This window comes from Carettochelys insculpta, chromosome 23, assembly GCF_033958435.1.
Source record: "Carettochelys insculpta isolate YL-2023 chromosome 23, ASM3395843v1, whole genome shotgun sequence".
In the NCBI taxonomy this organism is placed as follows: Eukaryota; Metazoa; Chordata; order Testudines; family Carettochelyidae; genus Carettochelys; species Carettochelys insculpta.
The window spans coordinates 2,251,684-2,270,868 of NC_134159.1; the positions used below are offsets into that span (position 1 = coordinate 2,251,684).

General features: G+C 47.7%; 1 protein-coding gene across 1 annotated transcript in view; it reads left to right on the plus strand.

The window, feature by feature from the left end:
- Positions 1-19,185, plus strand: part of CCDC30 (coiled-coil domain containing 30) — a 91,914-nt gene that overhangs the window by 13,763 nt on the left and 58,966 nt on the right. The window contains exon 9 of the mRNA XM_075017962.1: positions 15,268-15,458. Coding sequence (XP_074874063.1) covers positions 15,268-15,458 — 191 coding nt within the window. The remainder of the gene's footprint in view (positions 1-15,267; positions 15,459-19,185) is intronic.

Here is a 19,185-nt window from a genome sequence, read left to right on the forward strand (position 1 = left end):
CCTCTCTCAGTGTGGCTGCAATTTTGATTATATTCCCAAGAGGCAGCCAGTTTGCAGAACAGACCAGAATTAGCTGCACCACTAGAAGGAGCTGCAGAACAGTCATTGGATGGTGTTATAAATCAATGTATTCATTTATTTTACCAAAAAGGGCCAGGTCCTGCTCCTGCTGAAGCCACTGAGCCTTGTCATTGACTTCACTCAGATTGGGATCAGGCACAAAACAACTTTGATAGACCTGGTATCTTTCTCATAGTGGCCATGGTAGTGACAGTCCCGATCAATGAACCAATTCACCACAAAGTCAGTTTTGTTAGCTTCTTAATTGTGGTTGAGATACTTACTGTGTTCATATTTCAGCTGCTGTAAGTAAACTTCCTGTTTTCTAACCCCCTGCAATCATTTTGAACGGGACAATTTTATGCTTTCTTTGTGACTGCTTTTTTGTGTAAATCTGTTGAATACTGTGTTTAAAACCTTTTGTAGCCACTGCGGTTTTCCCTGGTTTTCTCTTTGTGACAGGCATGTGTTAGGTTGGTAACTAAAAGGGGAATGATACATACTCACTGGTGCGGTTTCTGTGCTGCATCCTGTTCAAGCAGAGTGAGGCAGAGAGTGGAGAGGCGTCAGGAGCCTGATTCTCTGCCCTGCTTTAGGCAGCTTGAGGGTTTCAGGAGATGCTTTGGATGCAGTAGCTTGGATAGATAAAGAAATTCTGACTCCTAATGAAGTGAGATTTTTCAGGACAGAAGCAGATTTGTACCTTTGTGGTATATGTATTAGGTATGGCACTGGAAGGATTTCTTCTGACTATCCAAATTGAAGGGGAAAACCCCCTCTGGCACAGCGGACACTACTCTGTGGGGACCTGATACTAGCAGACCACTTGCTTCAAATATATCTGTTATGTCATTTGTTGTGGAGATGCAAAGTCGTATCTCAGTCCTGCAGTACTGAGGTGAATGGGGAGCTGTGAAGAGGAGATTCTGGTAGGAATCTTGAGACCCTTACCCAGGATGATGGTGTTTGGGTGAGACTGGCAGCATCTCTGGGACCTCGTGAATTCAGCTATTAAGCTGTCATCAGGACCCAGCCAAGGAGGAGAGAGCTGGCCTGAGGGATTTTTAAATGCACTCCCACTACTGTGCTCAGATCTGTGCAAAGTTGCCAGAAGCTGGAAATGGAAGGCAAGACATTCCCTCCCTTGTCTTTTCTCCACTAGATGGCAGGCAAGGAACGTCAGTCTAGTAGACGATAACAGATCTCTCTTCTCATAGGCTGCGTCCACACGTGCCACTTCTTCCGGAAGCAACATGGTAATGAGCCGTCCGGAAGATGCTAATGAGGCATGGGTGTAAATTTCCTGCCCCCATTAGCATGTGGGCACTTGATTTGAAGTGTGGAAGAAGCTCTTCCAGACTCCCAAATACATGTACAGACACACGGCCCGCGGGGATCTTCTGGAAGGAAACCCTCCTCCCAGAAGACCCTTCTTCCTCAAAATTTTGGGGAGAAGGGGCTTCCAGAAGGAGAGTTTCCTTCTGGAAGATCCCCGTAGGTCACGCACATGTATTTTGGAGTCCAGAAGAGCTTTTTCCAGATTCCAAATCGTGCTCATATGCTAATGAGGCATGGGAAATTTACATCCGTGCCTCATTAGCGTTTTCTGGATAGTTCATTACCATTCTGCTCCTGGAAGAAGTGGCATATGTACACACAGCCATTGTGGCTTTGCTTCCATTATCTGTACTGGTGGCTTTCTTGAGTTTTAAGGTTTCCCAGGGAGTTAGTGTTGGGTTGGGAGTAGGAAGTCATTTGAGCTACGGACAGAGTAAGCCAAGCTTCTGTTGCGGGTTAATTTGTGAGTGGAGGGGCTTGCTGGTTTAAGTGCAGGATTCCTTAGGGATCTGTGCGTGTTCAGCTAACTTCAGTTTTACGTAGTTCCTACATATTGTGGTATGGGAAAGTGCTATCAGAGGCCTGGGCTCGGATGTTACTGTTATATAAATAATTATGATGCATGGAAACTGTTATATGATCTAGGAATGTTAGAATACTAGTGCTTAACTGGTTAACGTAAGAGTCTGCCGCCTGGCCTGCTGGGTCTGTGGGGTCGAGCTGTGGCCATCAGATCCTGTTGGCTAACTCACTGGCCCCTCTAGGGCCAGAGCTGCTCCAGTCCAGCCCAGCCGGTCACCACCCGAGTTCACAAGGAAGGGCTGGTTAACCATTTAGCATTCCTAGTGTAGTCTTAGCTAATGTAGTTGCAGCAGCTCCACGGATAACATGCACTCGCTGCCTGAGCCTGCATTAACATCAGTAAAACCTAATTAAAAGCAATGTCCACATATTGCCGGGAACTGTCACTATCTAGACCAGTCCACAAAGCAATGTCAGCTTGTGGCAACCACCATTCTCATCCTGTTCCTTTGAACTCTTTGTTACCACCTGGCTTCCTCCAGCATCAGCCTGAGCAAATGGATGATCCTGACTCCGTTCCCTGGAGCCCCAACGAGAATTCCAAGCTCCAGCAGCCCTCTCCCTGAGTATGTCTGGCTCCCACAGACTTGAGGGCCAGGGTGTTAAGAGCCTTCTAGAGAGCAGCAGAGCTCCTTCGGCACAACTGTCACTCTCCCTTCTCCGCCAAAACGGGAGGCCTGCGACCAGGCAGTGGTTAGTGAGAATGAGACAGCTCCACTAGTCTGCACTGTGTAGATATTCCAACAAAGGACATGTCCATAGGTACAGTGGTGCAGCTGGTGAAGATTCTCGGTGCGGAGTGAGAAAGCAGACGTGACCAGAATGAGAGAGCTCTTTCACCAGTATGAAAAAGCACCTCTGTGGGCTGCGTAAGTGTGTTGGCTGGAGACACCCTGCTGTTGACGTAACACTGTGCAATCAAATGCCTAAATTACTCGGGGGGTGGACTATTCACACCCCTGACCAGTATATGTTTTGCTGACGTAGACTGTATTGTAGACACAGCCTAAGAAGACAGCTTGGCCTTCATCTTCACCACGGGGTCAGCAACCTTTCTGATGTGGAGTGCCGAAATTTGACCTTTTGACCTCTATGCACAGTCCGAGTGCCAGTGATACTTTTAAAAGTCACTAATAGTCCTACTTACAACAGCTTCATTAATAAATAAATGAAGATGCAGAGCTTTACCACTTTAGGTGGTGGTTGGTAGCATTAGCCCATCTTTTGTTAACCTACAGGCAGCCTGGCTTTGAGCAAGGTCCCGACTTCATAGGAGAGGAGGGGCAGGGCTGAGCTCCTGCCTCACGTGCCCATGGAAATGGGCATCTCATGCCAAGAGTGGCACATATGCTGGTGGTCGCTCACCCCTGGTATATGCACTGCAAAAAGGTTTTGCCACAGACTGCAAGACTCAGCAATGCTCCTGAGGGGTGCTGATCTATCTGTGAGCATGACACCTATGATGGCCAGTGACAAAATGAGGACCCCAATGGCAAGCTTCACCAGCTGCTGTATTTTCCTGCAGAGAATTCTGAAATCAGAGCACCACAGACAGTATGAAGCACAGCGAGGCAATCCCATCGGCTTTGAAAGGCGTTGGGTAGGAATGGATCCGTGCACAAAGGAGGTGATGTTCTGACCACAACGAGATCCAATCCTAGTCTAAAATATGACCCAGAGTAACCCCACCTAGGCACACTGGGCCAGCAATCACTGGCAGTGCACCACTAAGTAGACAAGTCTTGAAATTGTGAGTTGATGTGCCTGAATCAGCATGGATATTCCCATTAGCTAGAACAATGGTCTCCCTTCATGGATGGCCACAAAAGAGCCACAAGGATCACCCCACACCACCATCCGAATATAACTAGCACAGGGGTCTCTTTGACTAGCACAACGCCTCTTCATCCCAGTCTTGCAAAAGTTGCTGGTAGCAGGGGCATTCTATGACTTTGGACTCTCATGTGAGGGAAGGAGGTGCACAGAGGAGAAGACACAAGAAAACTGAAGTATATAAAAATGACTGGCTCAGAGACGAAGGCAGGTACAAAAAATCAGTCAAAGTTCTAAAGTGATGGGGTAAAAGAGAGTGATTTAGTTAGTGGTCTATTAAAGCTGCCGTTGTAGCCCCAGGGACGAATCTGTGGTATAGCTTCCGCTATCCTCCGCATCCAGCTGCTGCCGACTTTCTGCTCAGTTATTACTCCCAGAGGGCACCACATACAGTGCCTCTCTCCACAGTGGCCAGTTTCCTGCCCTTGGGGCAGTTTTCAGTCTGTTTCCACAGCTCTCTCCTAGCAGGCTGTGTTTCTGTAGGGTAGATGAATTGCTTGTGCGCTGAGGTGCCAGGAGCTTTTAGAGAGACAAGTACGGCATCGTGTTCCCACCCCTCTCATTAGAGGACATCTCAGCTTGTCTAAACCGGGACATACCAGAAGATATGGCGAGGTCTCACCCGAGAGCCTGCTGGCGCGTACCACTTGAACAATTGAACCATGCTGGACTCAGTTATACTGGAACCAAAGTGCCTAGCTTAGTGCCGTTTGGGGAGGGAAATGGACCACTATAATCTGTCTACACTAGGGCTTATACCCATATAGCAATAGCAGGAAAAACTCGTGCTCCCAATTAAAAAGGCTCATTTTCTCAGAACATAAGTGTGTGTCTGGGTGGGTTTTTTTGTCACAAGTCAGACTTCCTGGTTTCCACAGGAGCCTGCTTTGTGTTATGTGGCTAATATTTAATATGCGCTTCTTTCTGTAACAGCTGATGGGCTACAAGAGGCTTCCCCTCAGGAGCAGAAGTTCCCTTTGCCTCTCAAGTTTTCTGTCACTCTCCCCTTGCAGGCTCCTACAAGGACTGCCTCAGCCACCTGCCAAGGCAGATTGTTCCATTGCCTAATTGCCCTCTCTCTTGGAGAGGGGCGAGTGCATTTCAACTGTGCATGTTTGAAAGGCATCCCTGCACCCCACACCGAGAGCAGCATTCATGATGTAGTATTTCAAGCTGTTACAGCGTGTTCCACAAGCTCATCCCCTGTAATGAATAGCAGTTGCCTTATATTTGTATTTCAGAAACATACAGAATAATTGTAACTGTGAAATGCCAGCCATGTTGCTGATTACTGTGTTGTGTGTTCTGTTGTTGCACTAGGTGCAGGACAAAGGTAAAGAAAACACAGGCCCTGCCCCAAAGATTTTAAAGTCTGAAAATAGTAACTGGGTGCCAGTAAATCAACTGTAAAGTGTGTTGATCCTATAAAGGAGGAGCAGCCACTTTTCCCTCCCCAGGCTTTGAGGGTGCTGTTTACGAGTCATTGGCTTTGGGCTGGGGCTAACCTGCAGCTGGCCTATTAGAGAAATGCCTGTCTGATATACAAATCCTGTCAGAACATAGACACAGCTGCCAGGTTCCCACCGTTGGTCTCTCTAAGCCACTGTCTTGTCAGTGACTAGTCCCAGCTATTGACTGGAAGGTACAAGAGAACAAGGAGGGGTTTAGTGGGAAGAAGGGAGGGAGGGCGATTGCACGCCAAAGGGGAAGGGTATGGAGGGGTTCAGTGAAAGGGGAGATCATGTTGGTGGCCTAGAGACTGCATGCGAGGACTAAGGAAAGGGAAGGGGACGCTGTGAGGCCAGGGAGGGCGAGAGGGAAAGGAGGGCAGCAGACACCATGGGGGATGGAAGAGTCTGCGAAAAGGAAAGCGAGGGGCACAGAAACCCCAACACCTTGTTATCTCTGCGCCTTCGTTCTGTCAATAGCATTTCTCTTCCATGAGCCCCAGAATCCTCTCTGGGTTGAGGCAGACTTAGGGCTTGTCTTCACTTATGCAGAGCTCAATGCTCTGCAGAGCCATCTCACAGGGTTTGATTTAGTGGGTCTTGTAAGAACCTGCTGAATTGACAGCTGATGGCACCCCTCTTGGTCCCAGGACTCCACCAGGTTGTGAGGAGTAAGGGAAGGTGATGTGAGAGTTTCTCCCATCCACCTCCCACAGTGCGGATGCTGTGTTCTCTAAGCTGGAGTTGCAGCTCTTAAGTCAAATTTCTCTGGCAGTGTAGACCTGGCCACACTGTGCTCTGTCAGTCCAGCACAGTGGCCATCTCCGCAGGGTGTGAGCTACCCTAGAGTATTCCAAAGTGCTGGCTCTGGCAGTCACAGGTCATTCCTTTGGGGATGTGGATTCATCTCCTAGACAAACAAGCTTGGTTTCGGTAGTTTCCTTGACCTGAGGAGCTTGGTATACATTGGGCTTTAGTCTGAAAAGTGCTTTCCTCATACTAAAACAAGAGCAGTTCTGGCAGTGGTAGCAGCAGCGGGTGCATTAGTGCTTCAAGTTGTAGGCATTCTTACCCAAGCAGGATTAGATAATCCGGAGCTGATAGCACTGTGGGCCATCTGGAGCACCACCATTGTTGTCGTCAGCAGCAGAGCTGTACCTGGGTCAGTGCCAGGGTAAAATATTTCAGCTGAAGGCCTAGCCTAGAGACAGCCTTGTGTCTTATTAAAGCTGAGCTATGGAATTCCTTTGCTCAGTCTGGGATGAGCATGGCAAGCCCTTGTCCCAGACAGCAGTGTGAAGGTCTTGTATGGAATGAATTTGTCCTTTCCTGGCTGCTGTCAGCTCTTTTGCTCCTATTGTAACTGATCACCCCACCCTCATATTTTCCACTATTTCCCTCTGAACGGTCATTTCTATTCTAGAATCATAGAACACTAGAACTGTAAGGAACCTTGAGGTCATCAAGTCCAGTTCCCTGCCCTCTTGGCAGGATCAAACACCATCCCTGATAGGTGTCTATCTAACCTGCTCTTAAATATCTCCAGCAATGGAGATTCCACAACCTCCCTAGGTAACTTATTCCACTATTTGACCACGCTGACAGTTAGGAAGTTTTCTTAATGTCTAATCTAAACCTCTCTTGCTGCAGTTTAAGCCCATTGCTTCTTGTCATATCCTCACAGGCCAAGGAGAACAATTTTTCTCCCTCCTCCTTGTAACCCTCTTTGAGATACTTGAAAACAGCTATCATGTCCCCTCTGTCTTTTCTTGTCTGAACTAAACAAGTCCGGTTCTTTCAGTCTTCCTTCATAGCTCATGTTTTCTAGACCTTTAATCATTCTTGTTGCTCTTCTCTGGCCATTCTCCAATTTCTCCACATCTTTCTTGAAATGTGGTGCCCAAAACCAGACACCATACTCCAGTTGAGGCCTAATGAGCGCAGAGTAGAGCGGAAAAATGACTGCTCATGTCTTGCTCTCAACACTCTTGTTAATGCATCCCAGAATCATGTTTGCTTTTTTCGCAACAAACTCATATTTAGCTTGTGGTCCGCTGTAACCCCTAGATCCCTTTGCACAGTACTCCTTCCTAGACAGTCGCTACCCATTCTATATATATGAAGCTGATTGTTTCTTCCTAAGTGGAGTACTTTGCATTTGTCCTTATTAAACTTTATCCTGTTTATCTCGGACGATTTCTCCAGTTTGTCCAGATCATTTTGAATTATGAGCCTATTATTTAAAGTAGTTACAACCCCTCCCAGTTTGGTATCATCTGCAAACTTAAAAAGCATACTCTTTATGCCAAATTCTAAATCATTGATGAAGATATTGAATAGAACCGGTTCCAAAACAGATCCCTCCAGCACCCCACTTGTTATGCCCTTCCAGCTTGACTGTGAACCATTAATAACTATTCCCTGAGAATGGTTATCCAGCCAGTTATGCACCCACTTGTAGGGGTCTCATCTACGTTGTATTTGCTTGGTTTATTGATAAGAAGATTACGAGAGACTGTGTCAAATGCCTTTTTAAAGTCTACGTATACCACATCCACCACCTCTCCCTTATGCACAAAGCTTGTTATCCTGTCCAAAAAAAGCTGTCACATTGGCCTGGCATGATTTGTTCTTCACAAATCCATGCTGACTGTTACCTATCACCTTATTTGCTTCCAGATGTTTGCAGACAAATTCCTTAATTATTTGCTCCATTATCTTTCCCTGCATAGAAGTTAAACTGAGTGGTCTGTAGTTTCCTGGGTTGTTCTTTTTTCCCTTTTTATAGATGGGCACTCTGTTTGCCCTTTTCCAACCTTCTGGAATCACTCCCAACTTCCAGGTCTTTTCAGAGATGATAGCTAAAGGCTCAGAAACCTCCTGTATCATCTCTTTAAGTATTCTAGGATGCATTTCACCAGGCCCTGGTGACTTGAAGACATCTACCTTTTCTAAGTAATTTTTAAATTGTTCTTTATGTATTTTATCCTCTAAACCTACCCCCTTCCCACTAGCATGCATTATGTTAGACATTTCTGCATCAGCCTTCTTGGTGAAGACTGAAACAAAGAAGTCATTAAGCACCTCTGCCATTTCAAATTTCCTGATATTGTTTCTCCCTCCTCACTGAGTAGTGGGGCTACCCTGTCCTTGGTCATCTTCTTGCTTCTAATATATTTATAGAATTACTTCTTGTTACCCTTTTGTCTCCAGCTAGTTTGAGCTCATTCTGTGCCTTGGCCTTTCTAATCTTCCCCCTGCATACATGTATTGTTTGCTAATATACATCTTCTGTAATTTCTCCTAATTTCCACTTTTTGTATGACTCCTATTTGATTTTGAGATCATGCAAGATCTCCTGGCTAAGATGAGGTGGTCTTTTACTGTACTGTGTATCTTTCTTAAGCACCAGTATAGCTTGCTTTTGGGTTCTTAATAATGTCCCTTTGGAAAAACTGCTAACTCTCTTCAGTTGTTTTTTCTCTTAATCTTCCTTCCCCTGGGATCTTACCTCCCAGCTCTCTGAGTTTACCAAAATTTGATTTCTTGAAATCCATTGTCTCTATTTTGCTGTTCTCCCTTTCACTATTTCTTAGAGTGATGAACTCTCTGATTTCATGGTCACTTTCTCCCAAGCTACCTTCCACTTTCAAATTCTCAAGGAGTTCCTCCCTATTTGTTAAATCAAATCTAGAACGGCTTCCCACCAGTAGCTTTTTCCACCTTCTGAAATAAAAAAAAAAATGTCATACTTGCAGTCCAAGAACTTTCTGGATATTCTGTGCCTCCCTGTATTAGCTTCCCAACATATGTCTGGATAGTTGAAGTCCCCCTCACCACCAAGTCCTATGTTTTGTATAATTTTGTTAGTTGTTTAGAGAGAGTATCATCCACTTCTTCTACTTGGCCAGGTGGCCTGTAGTAGACACACATCATGACATCACCCTTCCTGCTTATTACCCCTACTTCTTACATTTGTATGTAGGTATGTAAGATACCGAGTTGCTTTTGCCTCCCAGTTCTGGCTAGTCCCTCTTTTTGTATTGCTATTATAGCCAATGATCCCCAATTTCCAACCTATGTTTTTTACTAACCAATGGGCTTTGGTCACCTGTCCCTGTCGAGCCTAGTTTAAAGCCTTCCTCACTAGGTTAGCCAGTCTCAATCCAAATACGTCATTCCCATTCCTCAAAAGATGAATTCCGTCCCTGCTTAGCAGTCCTTCAGGGGACAGCATCCCATGATCAAAGATGCCAAAGCGCTCCTGGCAACACCATCCTTGCAGCCAGGCATTCACCTCCAGAATGAACCTCTCTTTGTCTGGGCCTCTACCTTTGGCAGGAGAGATTGAGAAGAACCCTACCTGCACTCCCAACTCTTTCACCTGTATTCCCAGAGCCCCGTAGTTATACTTGATCTGCTCAGGGTTACACCTGGCAGTACCATTCATGCCCACATGGATGAGTAGCATGGGGTAGTAGTCAGTAGGCCAGTAAATCCTCGACAACACCTCTGTAATGTCTCAGATATGGGCTCCTGACAGGCATCATACCTCCAGGGATGCCATGTCAGGGCAACAGATGGGTGCCTCCGTCCCCTTCGGAAGGGAGTCTCTGACCACCACTACCCTACGTTTCTTCCTCATAGTGGCAGCAGCAGACTCCCAGCCTTGCGGGTACAAGGCTTCTCTGATTCTGCTGTAGGGCATGATTCCTTATCTCCCTTATCCAGAACAGTGTAACGGTTTCCCAGTACCACAGTGGGAGGATTGGGAGCAGGAGTGGAGCGCTGCCTGCTGCCGGAAGTGACCAGCTGCCAGTGTCCCCCTTGAGCCACCTCCACCTCCACTGATGGTGTGTCAGTACTCTTGTGTGGTGGGACAGCTGTCTTAACCTCAGCTGTCTCCACATGAATACTGTCCAGGAATTGCTTGTGAGGTCGAATACTCCAAAGCCTAGTTACCTCTTCCTGTAGCTCCACCACCTGCTTCCTGAGAGCTTCTACCAGAAGACACCTTCCACGTTAGATGGTCTCCACAGCCTGGATTTTAGTAGGTGAGAATTGCAAGTCACAGTCCCTGCAAAACCACACCGGGGTGTGGGTAGAAGCATCCATGGTCAGGAGGTCTGTCTGGTGCAGGTGGAGGAGACAGGAGCAGTGCTGGCACAGGTGTTGTGGGTTTTCCTAACCATAGTAGAACCACACTGTCAAACTTCCTCTTAAAACTTCCCTGCCTGCAGCTCCCTGTCCACTTTGCTCCCTAGTCGCTCTGAGTCTGGCTTTATAAAGCCTGCAAACCTCGGTCAGGCCTCCCTCCTCATCAGTCACACAGGGGAAGGCTGATCCTGAGGCTGATCAAAGGCAATCAGGGGAACAAGGGATCAGAAGAGGTTCCAGCCCTCCCAGCCACACAATCCCAACTGCCACAATAACTGAAACTAAAATTACTTGCAATCTGAATTCAACATTTAAACAGTCAGGCAAACTCAATGTGGTAGTTTGGGATATAGTGTTTAGTATAAAAGTTTTGCAGAAAGTCAAAAAGAACTAGCTCCCTCTCAACTCCTTTCTCAAGACTCTTTCCCGTTCTAGGTGAACTATGGGTTCTTTGAAGCTCAGTCTTGCAGTTGGGTGTATGGGGTTTTTGGATGGGATGAGGATGTGATCAATCTAATTACAGAAATGGCTATGGGGAAGGAAGAGTATATAGTTTCCTGGGGGAATTAGTGTTAGCCGTGTCAGGATTGCCTTGATATGCATCTAGAAGAAGTGGCCCAGTGTGTATTTTAAAGAGCAAAATGAATAAAACAGCATTTTGCTACATGTTGTGCAGAAAAACTGCAAGGCAGCTCTGTTTGACCTTCGTATATTCATTATACGAGCTGCAGTTCAAAGTCAAGGGAGGAGGCAAACAGGAAACCGCAGGCTGTTTTCCATCCCTGGGGCAGATGGAGTCAGCAGCATGGAGTGGAAACATGCCATTGATTTGGCCTTCAGGCTTAGGATGAGCTTGTTAGCTGGATTGTAGCTAGTGGAGATAATGGAGCTGTGTGGCAAATGCTGCTTACAAACAGAAAAAGAAACAAACAGGTTCCTAAGTCCCGGCTTGCCAAAGTCCTGGCAGGGATGATTTAGTTGGGGTTGGTCCTGCTTCAGGCAGAGGTCTGGACTTGAAGACCTCCTAAGGTCCCTTCCAGCCCTAGGATTCTATGATTCTGTTAACAGGGTACCTCAATGTTTCCTCTTTCTTAACACAAAGCCACTTGCCGTGGAGAGTTGTCTACCTGCCTGGAGTGAGACCAGGGCCATTTAGAACAGGGGTGGGGAACCTGTGGTTGGCAGGCCAAATCCAGCCCACAGCTTGCGTGGATACAGCCTGTGAGGCTCAGGGCTTCCCACCCACCGCACACATCAGGGAGCCCACCCTGGTGCTCCAGCCCTGCAGTCCTCTCCACCAGGGCTGCAATGTGAGTGCCAGTTCCTTGCTGCATGGGGGAGCAGAGTCCCAAGCTTTGCGGGCCTAAGCTAGGCAAGACCAGGCTGGGTCCAGCCTGCGAGCTCTGCTTGGTGGCAGGAGGAGGCGACTGTTCCTTGCCATTCCCTTTCCTACCCCTGCCTGGAGGAATGGCAGTGCAGGGAAGGGCTGGCCCGGGGGCTTTTTTCCCTCCCAGCCAACGGGAGCAGCAATCATGGCCAGTGGGGGGTGTGTGCCTGGGATTGAAGGTGGCATGCAGCCACGTGTGCCCCCAGGGAACTGCTCCAGCCCCAGGTAAGCTCTCCCCCTCGTCCTCGTGCACCCCCTCGCTACCCAGACCCCAACCCCTGCATCCACCTCCTGCCTGGACCCTGCACCTCCACCCCCAGCCTACACCCTTCCTTCCACTAAGACTCCCCTACCCTCAGCCAGCCCTTGCATCCTCCCTCCTTTCCAGGCTCCCCGCGCACAGCCTACTTCATCACTCTTCCTCCTGCTCAGACCTTCCTACCCTCAGCCACTTATGCACCCTACCTCCTAGCCTCCTCCTGCACCTTCCCTTCTGCCCAGCTCCCACACCCCAGCCCCCTATCTCCTGCTGAGATCCCCCACCCTGACCCCCTCCTGCACCCTACCTCCCATGCAGAACCCCCATCCCACTCTCCAGCAGCCTCTGCCCACACCTGGAACCCCTCATTTTTAGCCCCACCCCAGAACTTAGGGGTGGCCCACAACATCTACTGGTACCTCAGAAGGGTTAATCTGGCCTGGGGGAAGCCCTAAACCTTGGTCCTTCCTCTCCTGACTCCCCTGGTGGGGCTGAAGCGTGAGGGAGTGAGACATCTCAGGCAGGGGCCGCATCGGTAAGAGCTCTCACTTTTGTGAGGCCCTCGGCTGATTTTTTGTGGGTCCATGGCCCCAAGCCCCAAAAGATTCCCCATGCTGATTTAGAGAGGTGTGACCTGTGGAGCTGCATGCGTGGCCCACTCACACATTACTGGGCCAGTGCGAGAATCCCTGGGTGGAATTCTCTGGCCTGTGCTAGCTGATGGTGAGACTAGCTCGTAGTGGTCTGGCTAGGCACTAAATGTGTGAATATTTTCCCCTCTGCTGTGATAATCCAAAGCAAACCCCTGTCTGGGAATTCCTCTCAATGGGTTTTGTGTTTGTTGTCAAATCGAGGCACAGTGCACAATCGCACTGAAAGCAAGCAGCAAGCTGTCCGCCGGCAGCTTAGAGACTAACAAGCTTAGCAGGCGATGAACTTGCGTGGGTAAAACCCGCTTCCTAAGGTGAAAGATGACCACGTTCTCTGATGCCTCCCAGGGAGAATCAGATGCTCTGCTGACTGCCAGCACTTTACTTGGGGGCAGCCATTCCCCTTTGTTTCAGTGAGTGACATGTTTGCTGTTGGGAGGGGGCCCCACTCCCAGCCCTCACCGTCCTGCTGTGTGTGTCCATTCTGCCACCACAGCCAGGTGAGGACAGACCCTGGACAGAAAGCCCGTGACAAGCGGTGTCCCCATCACACCACTAGAGGAGGCCTGGCTCTGCCTTGCTCTGGTGGGATTTGTATTTGGTGCCTCCGCTGTGAGCGAAGTCCATTGTACATCACCCCGCGCTGTTTGAGCTCTGCGGTCCCGTCCCTGGATTGCCGCAGAGAAGAGTGTAGCTGTCTGTTATGGTCACGGTCTTCTTCAGCTTCTTTATCATTACTCCGTCTACTGCGAGATGACAACCTGCAATTATTCTCACCCCGCACACCCCTTCTGCTGCAATCATCTAGTCCAGGGGCTCCCAAACTTTTCAGCATCACGCCCCCCTTTTGAGTTTTGAGAGATCCTCCCACCCCCGCCTCTTCTTTACCATCATCCAACCCCCTCTTTTAACAAAACATTCAATTCCTATTTTAAGATAGACACAACTTGATATAAAAATGTTATTTAAAATTTAAAAAAGTACAAATAGTTTTTCTGAGCCCCTTGCGGGTGCTTGATGCAGCCCCAGCTGGCCATCCGCCTGAATGCTGTGTGAGCCACCAGAGCTGTCTGCGCCAGCTGGCCAGCCGCCTGAATTCTGTGCTGCCAGAGCCGCCCGTCTGAGCCAACCGAACCCTGCTCTGCCAGCCGCCTGGGCCCCACGCTGCCAGGGCCACCCGTGCCCCATGAACCTCCCTGCCTGAGCCCCTGCTCCCCAAAGCCAGGCACCCAGCACCCACAATCTCACCCCACCCCCCTCCCTCAAGCTAGGCACCCCCAGCCCCCCATCTAACCCCATTCTTCTCCTCCCCCAGGCCCCAATACACACTCATCTTCGTCGGCCACCCGCTTTTTATAGCGGCTGTACCATGTCGCCCATGTAAAATGGCAGGGGCTGGGAGCTGGAAGCAAAGGCCGGCTTTTTCTTCAGCTGTGGTGGGGGGCTGGGTTGCTTCACAGTCCCCCATGGGGGCACCCCCCAGTTTGGGAAACCGTGGCCTAGTCTGACTCCTGTCTACTGAGGGTGCCTGACACTTCCCATTAGGAGACATATTTTCAATTGCTGATAACTTGGCCAAACAATCTACCATGGCTGCAGTTTTCCATGCCGGGCGTCAGCCTTGGGCGGAGGCTTTTTAAGAAGGTTTCAGCTAAAAGTGGCTGTTTCTGACAGCGAGGTTAGGGAAAATACAGTGTCTACCCATGTTGAAAATTAATACAGCTACAGCAATACGCTTTCGTATCCAGCAGCCCTGGGACTGGGAGGTTGCTGGACATTCAAATAATCTGGCTAATAGAGAGGTACACCTAGCAGTGTGTAACACTAGAGAAAAAGAAGATTAGATATTAAGAAACACTCTTTTTATCAAGAAAAACACTTTCCTGAAAGAGTTGCCTGGCTATTAATTTTAGTCTTACAGGACCCAGCTGGGCAGCTTCTGGCAAAGCAGATGCCAGTTAATAGAGAGTGCTGGTTATCCGAATTCCAGTACCATGGCTTTTACTGTAGTGCCATAATACAATGTTTTCAGTCTGTAATTTTTTAAAAAATTGGGAACTGACGTAAGGCCTATGTTAAAGGTAGACCAGCAGAAGAGCTCCATGTGAAAGTTTGTCTTGCTCACCAAATGCAGCTGGTCCAATGAAAGGTATTTCCTCCTGCACTTAGTCTTTCTGCAGTCTAAGAACTTTGTAAAGGTTGCAGAATCAAGATCTCAAAAATGAGGATGAACCACAATTAAGATTGTCCTTGCAACTTGAATTTGCTTATCGATTACATGATCACATACTATTTTTCCATAGGATCCTTGCCTCATTCAGTGCCCTTGAAAATAATGGGAGCTGCTAGGAGCAAAGTCCTCCTGAAAATCTAACCCGTGCTAGTGCTGAACATTCCCAGCTCTGCATGTCATCAGGGTGGGGGTTCTGAAAGTACCGCAAGAGGTTAGGTGCTCATTGGAGGTCAGAGGCAGTGGGTGTCAGGCACTTCTGCAAACCCAACCCCCTGTTCATACAGTAATGATTGTTTCTTGCCCTGCTTTGCTTCTTTTAGAAGCCCAGCTGAAGGAGGTGGAGGAAATGCTGGAACAGGAAGGCTTGTCTGAGATAGCTCACAGCAGTCCCAGTGAACAGATTGCGTATTTACTGGTAGAAAGAACTACGCTGCTGGAGAAAGTAGAGATTGCAGACCAAAAGCCGGATGCACACACCTGCGTGGATGGACTGTGTGGAGCACAACTTCAGGTATCAAACTCAGCAGTTGGTGACTGTCACATTAGCCCCTCTGAAGGGACAGTTAAGGATATTTTCAGGCTTGTTTTTTAAAATTTAAAAACAGTTTTATCATTTACAACAAGCCTCTGGATTCTTAAAACTGAAGTCTGTTTCCATACTCATTTTTTACCTATCCGTGTTTGCACACGCTTTGCTCCACAGTTCTGGAATTGAATAAATGACATTATTATTATTTTTAATAGAATTCTGAGGGCATTGTTATGAAAAACCTATAAGGCCCAGTTCAAAAGTCTTATTTGAGTAATAATGGCTCCCACTGGCCCCAGTATTTTTGATGACTTCATGAGCCGGATTTCATGAGTCATGCCTCACTCAAAATTGTGAGATGAGCTTAAACATCAGGAGGCTTTATTCTTTTTAGAGTGTGTTCTCTTTAACTGCTTCTACTCTGAGGAATTCTTCGCAACCAAGAAGGATAGAAACTTAACTTAAAATAAAAGATAGCTAAGTGGCTTCCAATCACATGACTCTGGCAGCTGAGGCCTCAGGTTCACACTCTGTATCATGAGACTTGTAATATGACTAGAAGATCTGATAAACCGATGGACTTCAGGACTCAGTCCATAAGAGTCTTGGAATGGCAAGACTAAAACTACATGATGAAGCTCATTTCCAAGTCTTTCAAAGAAACAGATGTTTTAGAGGAAAAACTCTCCTGAAACAGTTGCCTGGCTATGAATTTTAGCTTCATAGGCCCTCATCTATTTAGACGTTTTATTCCAAAGCACGGTTCATAACAAAACCAGCAAAAGAAGAAGATTGTTAGTTGTACCATTTCAGTCACAACCGCCGTTTCAGGGAGACTTGGGTACAAGAGGTCTTGAGCTCTATAGACAGGTAAATAGGAAATGGTAGACAGTACTCAAGAATGCATAGCATGGTTCCTGTATTTTGTAGTGTCAGTGACATTTCTTCTTGTATGCAACAAGTTGTTCCCTTTGAGCAGCTCCTTCCAAGTCTGGCCTCAGCTGTGCTTCTGGTAAGTGGGTGCTGCTCTCCTGCCCTTTGCCTTCAAGCTCTGGTGAGGTCTTCCCAGTGTCTGGGAAGATGTTGCCAGCTGCCGTTAAGGAGCCTGAGATATGGAACAGCCATCACTGTTGTAACCCAGAGGCATGTGGAACCTTAGGGGCTACAGCCAAGAGCCTGGACTGTGTGAGCTAGAAGCCAGGTGGCCCTGAGCTATGAAAGACTTCACTCTGCCTCATGGTCACATGGCCTCTGGGCTACCCTGTGAGGGCCCCTTTTGGATCCTGAGTGTCCTGTCACAGGCTGTGTTGTTTCAATAACTGGGCTGTTATTAAATACAGTATAAGCTTTGTTATCTCGCACCCCTGGGGAACACCAGGTGCTGGATAATCGAATTTGCTGGTTATTGGAGTGGGGCTGCTGACCCTGCTCCATTGGCCCTGTTGCTGCCTGCCCTAGCCGGGCAGCCAGTCTCCAGATCTGCAGTCACTGCCAATGACTGGGCAGCAGGCTCCTGGTCCCCTACCCCACTGTCGCTGGTTGAGCCTCTGGCCCCACGGCTGATGGACCCAGCCAACAGCCCTGCTCTACCAGCCCCAGGTGGGCGACCGCCAGCAAAGTAGATGCCAATTAATAGAGAGTTCCAGTTATTCAAATTCCAGATACCACGGCTTTTACTGTAGTGCCATAATACATTCATATTTTCAGTCTGTAAATACTAAACCATAAAAGCCACAAAATACATCAAACACATAGGCTGTGTCTACACTAGTTCCCTATTTCGAAGGAAGCATGGTAAGTAGGGTGTCAGGAGATTATTAATGAAGTGCAGCGCTGCATATGCAGCACTTCATTCAGCTATTTCTCCCACGCATCAACTCTGAAGTGTTAAACTTTGAAGTGCTGGCTCACGTGTAGGCGTGGCTCACCCGCCGGTACTTCCAAGTGCCCGGGCAACTTCAAAGTCCCTTTACTCCTCAAAATTTTGAGTTGCTGCGGGAGAGAATTAGCTTAATGAAGTGCTGCATATGCAGCACAGCACTTCATTAATAATCTCTCACCCCTTACTTACCGTGCTCCCTTCGAAGTAGGGAGCTAGTATAGACAAGCCCATACAGAATCCAAAATGGTCATTAAGCAATTTCATAAATATTGCCCCAGTCCTGAGATGACTTACTCCCCTGCATACAAGGGGAGATTCAAGAGAGCTCATCATTAAGTCTCTACAGCTACGTCTACATTATGAGATAAATTCAGCTTTTAATAAATTTGATTTTTTTAACCTTATTCTTAAGAATTTGAATTTGTGTCCACAGACCTTCTGTAAATTTGACCCTCCATTTTTTTAATGTCGAGTTGCCACATCCCCATTGCCTTATCCAAGTTTGACTGCTTGAGCAGTGCATTGAGGGTACCCATCCCACACTGCCTTAGCCCCAGTTGCTTGTGGGTGTTTGATGTCACTATCCCAGCATGCAAAGCACTGTCCCAGAATTCAGAACACCCAATAACTGTGCAAAAGTGAATGGGAGATCGTGTCATTTTTGCCATCATAGCGCTAGTGCAATCATGGATCCTCAAATGCTTCAAGTCATTGCACACACCATTATGGCATCGTCACAGACTGTCATGCAATTTTTATTTAGATTAAAAAGGACGATGATGATTGAGTATGATGATGATGATAATGTTTTTGAAGAGAAAATCTTTCTACTGCAATCCAAGAACTCACAAGTGCTGATGGCACTGAAAACATCGCTGACAGTGAAGCGGTGGTTTTGGAGTTGTGGGACCACATCGTTTTGGAGCCCTGGTATGACCAGCAGTGGGTGCAGAACTTCCGCAAGTGCAAGTTCACTTTTATGGAACTTTGTCATGTGTTGACCCCCACCCTGAAGTGCAGCAAGACAAGAATGAGGCCGGATTTAACAGTTCAGAAGTGAGTGGCAATCGCTCTGTGGAAGTTTGCAACGTTCGACAGTCAGTCAGTGGCAAATCAGTTGGGCTAGGTAGATCTACAGTGGGGGTCATGGTGATAGAGGTAGACAATGAAATCTGTTGGCATCTCCTCAGGAAGACTGTGACCCTGGGAGATGTACAGGTCACAGTGGATGGCTGTGTTGGCCAGGAGTTTCCTAACTGCAGTGGGGCAACAGATGACATGCACATCCCCATCGTGGCCCGGCTCACCTGGCCTCTGAGTATATAAACAGAAAGGGGTACTTCTCCATGGTTTTGCAGGCGTTGGTAGATCACAAAGGTCATTTCACTGACATCAGTGTGGGATTGTCGGGGAAGACTCATGACTCACCCATCTTCAGAAATTGTGGACTGTACAGAAAGCTCGTGGATGGGATTTTTTTCCCAGACCGGAAAATCAAGATTGGCAATGTGGATATGCCTATTGTCATAGTGGGTGACCCTACTTACCCTCTGCTCCCTGGCCTTATGAAACTACACAGGAGCCTTGGACCACAGCAAGGAAAACTTCAGTCAAAGACTCAGCAAGTGCAGAGTGGTGGTTGAATGTGCCTTTGGCTGTTTAAAAGTGAGGTTTAGATGTCTATTCACTTGTTTGGACCTCAATGAAACTAATGTCCCCACCATGATTACAGCGTGCATTATTTTTCATAATATTTGTGAATCCAGGAAGGAGAATTTCTTGAACGCCTGGAATACCAAGGCTGAGGCCATAGGCAGGGCTTATCCT